Below are 8,054 nucleotides of genomic sequence, written 5' to 3' on the forward strand. Positions count from 1 at the left end.
AAAATCTCCTTTCTTCTCTGTGAAATTATTCTCTTGGTGTTTGCTTGCTACTCCTGCTTTTGAAGCTTTTTCCCGGATCATCTTCTGCATTACCAGGTTGGCATGCTTTGCTTTTTCTTCTTTTTGTTTTATGGTGTATCTATTTGTTCTGTTTCTGTCATGCATTGCTCTGTCTGTTTCCTTTGTTGCTTTCGTTTTTGGACCGTGTTTTGTGTTTTGGGAGGTGGTTTTCGAGCCTTTGGAGGGGCTGAGTGTAGTTGTGTTTGGTTAGTAGTAGCGGTGCACCACCGTGTTGGACTAGCAGTAGTGGTAGGTTTTTGTTCTTGCTTCTGCGTAGGGTTATTAGGCTGATGGTGGTGCTCCTCCGTGTTTTAGGTATGCATCGGCGGAGAAATGAGGGTGTTGGTGCTCCCATAGCTCCCTCCAGGGGCGTCCCTGCTCGCTATACTTGGGTGACTAGCGACGTGTGGGGCGTTCCGTCACGGATGACGGAGGCCGATATTCAACGCCTCCGTGATCAGGGGGCGATTTGTGGTGGCGGTGATATGGAGCGGCAGTACGAGCTTGCCCTTCCAGATGCCGACGAGCGCGTTTGTTATTTAAATCTTCATTCGCCCACTGTTCCGGACTGGATGTGGGTTTACGAGTCGATGTTCACTCGGCTCAGCGTGCGGTTTCCTTTCTCGCCATTTGTTCAGGATTTGCTGAGTCGGTGTTCCATGGCACCGTCTCAGCTTCATCCGAATAGTTGGGCTGCCGTGCGGTCTTTCGAGTTGGTGTGCCGGTATCTCGATCTTCCGGCTTTTGTTCCTGTTTTCCTTTTTCTTTTCTTATGCACTCTCCCGACTAAGGAAGGGAAGCATAAGAAAGGATATATGTCATTTCGTGCTCAGCCTCATCGCTGAATTTTTGGGTTATTTGAGGATTCCTTTCATGGTTTCAAAAGGGAGTATTTTAAGGTGCGCCCCGTCCAGGGGCATCATCCGTTTTGGCTGTCGCCGGAGGGCGTACGCCGGTTTCCGACATACTGAAATTTCCGTGCTGGCCCGTCGGTTCTGACTAAGTTCACCTATGATGGTTTGTCTCAGGAGGATAAGGATGTTGCCAACGTTTTGTGGCATTTGTTTGGCGAGCGTCCGTTGAATCCTCGGGATGTCATGGGGGATCCCGAGGCTTGTCGGGCGTATATTGGTGTGTGCCTTGTCCCTTTCTTGATTTTTTATGTTTTGTTTTTCCGACTTTGTAACTTGATTTTTCTTTAGTTTCTTTCAGTTGAGATGGCTGGTGGGCTGACTTCTCTGGCCAGGTTGAAGGCAGCGATGGGTCGGGAGGAGGGATCTTCGTCTCCTTCTACCCCTGTCTCCAATCCTGCCGTGGATTCTCAGCCAGTTTCTCAGGAGGTGATTTCCTCGGGTGCACGGGCCGACGCTCAAGTTTCTCCTGGTCCTGCAAACTCTCCTGAAGTCGTCGTGGTGACGGCTGCTGAGGCTTCTCGGAAGAGAAAAAGGCCTGAGGATCCGAGCAGCGAGACTTTCGAGGAAGAGGGTTTGGTGCCTAGTGTGATGGACCGTCGTTTCGATGCCCCGGGTTTTATTGATCAACACTTGATGCCTGGTACAGAGCCATTTTTTGATGGCTGCGATGTTTCGTTCCAGGCCAAGTCGGTGTATCGTGCCCTCCTTCGGTCTGCTGTCGTTGTTCGGAAGGCTGAGCCCGTGATGGCTCAAGTTGGTTTGTTGGATAAGAAACTCCGTCATTCTCAGGCTGAGATGGTTAAGCTGAAGGAGAAGCTTGAGGCTGCCGAGATTGCGAGGGAGAAGGCAGTGAAGTCTTCTGAGGAAGCCGGGGCAGAGATTCTCCGGCTTTCCGAGGTTGAGACTTCACTTCTTTCTCAACTGGGCGAGGAGCGGCAAAAGGCTTCTAATGTGGGTTCCCATGCTGCCGTGCTTCTCGGTGAGTTGGAGGCTCTGAAGGCCGAGGTTGCTGCCTTGAAGAGGGAGAAAACGGAGTTGCTGGCTAATGCCAAGGATGCGATTACCGCTACTGAGGAGACGATGAAGGCACAGGCCCTGGTGTTGGCTCCGGGTGTGGATGTGTCCGTGATGGGAGCGTTCAAGACCGTTCGTGATGGCCGGATAGTCGACCTCGAGTAGCTTTATCTCTTGTAATTTTGTATTTTTGCTTTCAGACTTGGTTTGTTTTTTGGATATTTTGGTTTGGCCGTGGGCCGTGTAACCGTGACTTCGTGATTTCGGTTTTCGTTTAACGACTTTTTCGGCCGTTCGGGCCTTTTTGTATATTCCGTTTAAAGCTATTCCATTTTTTGGTTTATTTTATTCCCTGTTTGGGATGAGCGGACCGTCGTGTGGTCGGATTTTCGTGGATATCCGTGTTTTGGGCCTGGAGGGTGATCAGTCCTCCAGTTGTGGCTGTGATTTTATTTCGTATTTGGGACATTTAAAAAATAAAGAATATAGGGATAGCTTTTGATGAAATTTTTATTGATGGGTGGGCCTCGTTAAAACCCTCCGTGTGTGGCAGGAAAGAGTACCCGGGATTGATACTTAAGCGAAATTAAAAAAAGATTTTAAGATTCGTAAAAAATGGGAAGGTAAGTGAAGAGAGGATGATAACCGAAAAAAGAGGGGGGTGACCTAGGGAGGTCGGTCTAAGTGTAATATCGTCGTAAGTTGGCGGCGTTCCATGTTCTCGGGACTTCGTTGCCGTTGAGCCGTTCGAGTTTGTATGCTCCTTTTCCGATTGCAGCCTTGATTCTGTATGGTCCTTCCCAGTTGGGGGTGAGTTTTCCCTCTCCTGGGGTCGGGGGACCGATGTCGTTTCGTCGTAGGACGAGGTCGTCAGTTGCGAATTCTTGCTGGATGACTCCGCGGTTGTATCTTAGGCTGATTCTCTGTTTTAGGGCTAGCTCTCTGAGATGGGCTATGCTTCTTACCTCGTCAATGAGGTCTTGTTCTGCTTCCTCATCGTTACCTCCGACTGTTTTTCTGGGGCTTGGGTCTCCGATCTCTACCGAGATGACCGCCTCCACCCTGTATGTTAATCGGAAAGGTGTTTCTCATGTGGCCGTTTGAGGTGTGGTTCGGTATGACCATAGGACCGATCCGAGTTCGTCGGCCCATAGTCCTTTGGCTTCGTCGAGCCGCTTTTTGAGTCCTTTGACGATTAATTTGTTCGCGGATTCCACTTGTCCGTTTGTTTGGGGATGTTCTACCGAGCTGAAACGGTGAGATACACGTAACCCTTCCAAAAATTCTCTGAAATTTTTATCGGCAAATTGGGTTCCGTTGTCCGAGATAATGATCTCGGGGATCCCGAATCGGGTGATGATCTGTCGCCAGAGGAATTTTCGGCATTGGGTTGCCGTTATGGAGGCCAGGGGTTCGGCTTCGATCCATTTGGTATAGTAGTCTATGGCGACGATGAGGTATCTGAGTTGACCGGGTGCTGTAGGGAAGGGTCCGACGAGGTCGATCCCCCAGGTGCCAAATGGCCGTTCTGCCGATATGATGCTGAGTTGGTGTGGGGCGGCTTGGTGGATATTGGCGTGCCTTTGGCATTTGTCGCAGCTTTTAACTATTTGTATGGAATCCCGGATAACCGTGGGCCATAAGTAGCCTGCCCTGATGACTTTTTGGGCTAATGTTTTGCCTCCGACGTGGTGGCCGCAGCAACCTTCGTGGATTTCGCGGAGTATGTACTCCGTGTTCTCAGGTTCGACGCATTTGAGCAGGGGTTGTGAGAATCCGCGTTTGTATAGCTATCCTGTGACAACGGTATAGTTGGCGGCTTCCCTTTTTATTCGTTTTCCCTCTTTGGGATCCGGCGGCAGTGTTCCGTCAAGGAGGTACTGTAGGATAGGGTAGGTCCAAGATCCTTGGTTCGAGAGTGTCAGATGAGCGTTGGTTGCCGTTGACACGGAGGGTGACTTAACGACTTCCTGGATTAGCGATTTGTTACCGTGTCCTGGTTTGGTACTGGCTAGTTTGGAGAGTAGGTCTGCTATGGCGTTTCGTTCCCTAGGAACGTGCTGTATGGTAACTCGCTCGAATCCTTCTTTTAGTTTGTTTACCTTGGCGAGGTATTGTTGGAGTAGGGGATCTCGTGTCTGGTAGTCTCCGTTAATTTGGGAGCTGACTACTTGTGAGTCGGTATTTACCTCTAGGACCTTTGCTTCGACTTCCCGAGCTAGGGCTAGGCCTGCCAAGAGGGCCTCGTATTCTGCCTGGTTGTTTAAGACTGGAAATTCATATCGTACTGACTGTTCGATCACGACTCCGTTTTGGCTTTCGAGGATGACTCCGGCGCCTCCGGAAGTGATGTTCAAAACTCATCTAGAGTGCTTTTCTTATGTCTAAACTTGTTCTACTTATCAAAAAGTTGTATAATTTTTTGTGCTTGTTATGATATCTAGCATAAATCAGAGACAAATTATCATCATCCATCTTATCATGTATTTGTTGGTCTCTTTAGAAACTCAGAAATTATGAATTTACTCAATTATTCAAAAGCAATATTTACAAATTCTCCCCTCTTATCTTTTGCTATGTATAATACTCGTAAATATATCCTGTTTTAATTATATTTTTTTGTGAAATAGCCACCATTCTAAACACTTGAACTATATTTTTATCTAAAACATTCTATCTTGGTTAAGAAATTTTTATTTTAATTTGAAAAAAAAAATCTGTTATTTAAAAAATAGTATCTTTTTTGCAAAAAATTGTAAAAAAAAAACATAGACATTGACATTAATTTTTATTTACATAAGAGCTTATAAAAAATAGTAGGTATGAAGTTAATAAACTTGCGAAATCGGTATAATTTGGAATAATTTTCATTTAAATTTCTATTGTTTAAAATTTTTCGCACAAATAGCTATATAAAAATATGTTTGGAATGAAATCCCTAAAAAATATTTATTATTACAAAATATTTTGGTTGAATTAAATAATATAAATGTATTATGTTTAATCTTATAAAAAAATAGATAAAAGTATTTTCTTCTAAATTTTAACTTCAATAAAATTGTTTAAAATAATATTTGTCAATAAAAAATAAGTCACATAATTTGAGCATATATACGAAATTGTAAAATAAAATAAATAAAGTTAATAACTAAAAAAAATTTAAAAAAATGTTTGAAAATTATATAATTATTAATTTTGTAGTAGTAATTACTCTTTTATTTAATAAAAAAAGAAAAATAAAACCTTTGACCCGGCGGACTGGCCCGTCCCGCCCCACCAAAATCCGCAAATTTAACGGTTGCAGATTTGGCGGATTCCAAATCTTAAACCGACCCGTTTTGAAAATTACAGAAATCACATGAATGATAAATCACAAAATCCACAAAAATAAAAACAATGCTATAAAAATTAACAAATGCTTTAAGGTAAATGAAAAACACATAGTCTGACTTATCGGAAAGAGGAGCAGCAAATGGCGAAGAGGTTGATGATGCCGATGAAGAACGACGAAGACTGGTGACCCCTACTGCTGCGACGAAGACGACGATAGTAACCCTTACTGCTTCGACAAGACGGCGACCCTCACAGTTGTGACGAATTATATGGGTCCCCGTCCCCTGCAGGCGAAATTGCTCCTCAAATCCATCCCCGACGGGTAAACTCTTGTGGATACCGCCGCGTCAGAGAATATTGCCATGCTGGTTAATCCTTTTTTCCCCCAAAGTCAAGTGTATTTCATTTCATATATTGTAATGAAATAAATACGTAGGGAGTGGGTTTGACTTGGACAACCACAATGTCAACAGGTGGGGTACCCACAGAAACTTAAAACTCAAAAACAACACTAAATAAAAGGAAGGAGTAAAAACTATAGAAAGAAACATCCAAATGAGTTAATAGGAACGAATTCTCTTGAAATCTTGCTAAAGATCCTTTGCCGTCGCTAAAAGAAGATCTGAGAAGGAAGCTTGCTGCTCAAACATCCGGGAGTTGCGATCTTTCCATAGCTTCTAGATGATTGCGGCTGTCAGTGCTATTTGATGTTTCAATGAGGTTGTCGTTTCATTTTTTCAATCATCTTGAGCCACCATCGCCAGAACTCCAAGGAATTATCGGAAGCCATCGCCGCGGAGATATTAACTTGATTCCAAACCTCCTTAGCAAAAGGGCATCCAATTAAGCAATAGGTTACAGTTTTTTCCAAATTTCCACACCTAGGACAGTAGTCTTAAATCGCCGGAAATCTACTCTTCAGGCAGTGAGGCACCGGAAGACCATCAAGACAAGCTTTTCAAATAAACACCTTAACTTTGGGTGGGGAGTTAAGATTCCAAATAGAAGACCATAGCTTCTTCATTCTGCACTACTCAAGTGTTGGGCCAACCGTGGAGAGCTCTCGACCACCGGGGAGATTTCGAGGAGGAATCAAGTGAGATAATATAAGATGAGAAGACACCACATCCAACTCAAAACCACACTTGCAACATTAACAATCTCCCCCTCAAGTGTGAGCCTCCACATCAAGCATGAACTCCCTCTCTTTCTAACTCCTCCGCCACGAGTATTCATCCATCACACCGCCGCAAAACACCGCGGGACACGCCGCCCGAACCACCTTTTGCCGGGAAGACTTTCGATGCTTCACCTTGAATACCCCTTAAAACCAGACCGATTAAACCATCGGCTCTGATACCAGTTGTTGAGCCAACCGTGCGGAGCTCTCGACCACCGGGGAGATTTCAGAGAGGAATCTAGTGAGATAATATAAGATAAGAAGGCACCACATCCAAACTCAAAACCTTAAGGTGTCAAGTTAATGGGTCTCTCATCTTATAAACTCCTCATTCTTCCTTACTTTTTTTGATGTGGGACTAACTTCAACACTCCTCACACTTGTAACATTAACATCAAGGAGGTGCTCAATTGGGGGATGGAATAACTAAAAGGTATCCCTGTAACCAATAGAGACAGAATAGCCCTTGTTTTTCTCAAGCTTCCAAGTGATGTGGTCTTCACCTTCTTTTCTTATTTCAGTATGTAGAATTGCTGCTGTTATGTCTATCTGAAAATTATCTCTTACAAGTTCTGCTCTCCATTGTCTATTCTTTTCCATGAGCTGATTGACCCACTATAACTCTGAATCTATACTGCTTTGTTGAAGTGCTGAGATAGGGTTAAAATTTTTTAGCTAAGAATCTTGGTAAATGTGAACTTGATTACCTTTGTCGATTCTCTATATTAGCTTTTTTTTTTTCTAGGATTTTTCTTTCCTCTAGCAAACTTCTCTAGGCCCATGATGGATTTTCACTTGTTGAAGCTTTTAGAAAGTTAGAATACCTAAAATATCTGCCTTTATATATTCTGTTGAGTAGTGAATTACCCTTTGTAAGAATCCTCAAACTCTGTTTGGCTAACATAGCCATATTAAATAAAGGCATTTAGATCCTTAAAATCAATGCTTCATTGCATATTGTCTTTGTAGATTATGTTCCATCTAATCCATTGTAATTTCCACTCATGAACCCTTTATCTTCACCAGTAATTCATTAGACTCTTCAGAATCTCCTTTAGGAGAGAGTCAGGAAGTCAAAAACAACTCAACGTGTAAATTAGAACAATTGTGGTCACGACTTTAATCAATATTTCCCTTCCACTAACAGAGAATAAATCTCTTCCATGTCTATAACTTCCTTTTTATCTTATCCTTTTTGAAGCTAAAAGTCTATTTTTTGGATTTGTGGATGACAGCCAGTAGACTAAGGTGCTTATTTTGATTACCCATATGATGAATATAGAGTATTTGTGATAGAGTATCTCAGGTCTGATTTGGTGTATTTCTATTGAAAAAAGGGAGGACTTGGTGAGGTTAATGGTATGACCACTTAGCTTACCAAATGTATTCAACACATCAATCAGCTTCTGATATTCAGTAGAATTTACCTTACAAAAAAGTATGGAATTATCTGCAAAGAATAGATGATTGATAGTAGGACATATGTTATTCATCCTTAAACCCGTAAATTCACGCCTCTGTTCTCCTTTGTGGAGCATTTGGGAAGCACAAAT

The 8,054-nt window shown here is 43.2% G+C and overlaps 1 protein-coding gene across 1 annotated transcript in view; it reads right to left on the reverse strand.

Moving 5' to 3' along the window:
* LOC107627679 overlaps positions 2,669 to 8,054 on the reverse strand; it is a 7,889-nt gene continuing 2,503 nt past the window's right edge. Inside the window, exon 2 of the mRNA XM_016330506.1 lies at positions 2,669 to 3,050. Within this exon, the coding sequence (XP_016185992.1) occupies positions 2,669 to 3,050 (382 nt within the window). The remainder of the gene's footprint in view (positions 3,051 to 8,054) is intronic.

This window comes from Arachis ipaensis, chromosome B02, assembly GCF_000816755.2.
Source record: "Arachis ipaensis cultivar K30076 chromosome B02, Araip1.1, whole genome shotgun sequence".
NCBI lineage: Eukaryota > Viridiplantae > Streptophyta > Magnoliopsida > Fabales > Fabaceae > Arachis > Arachis ipaensis.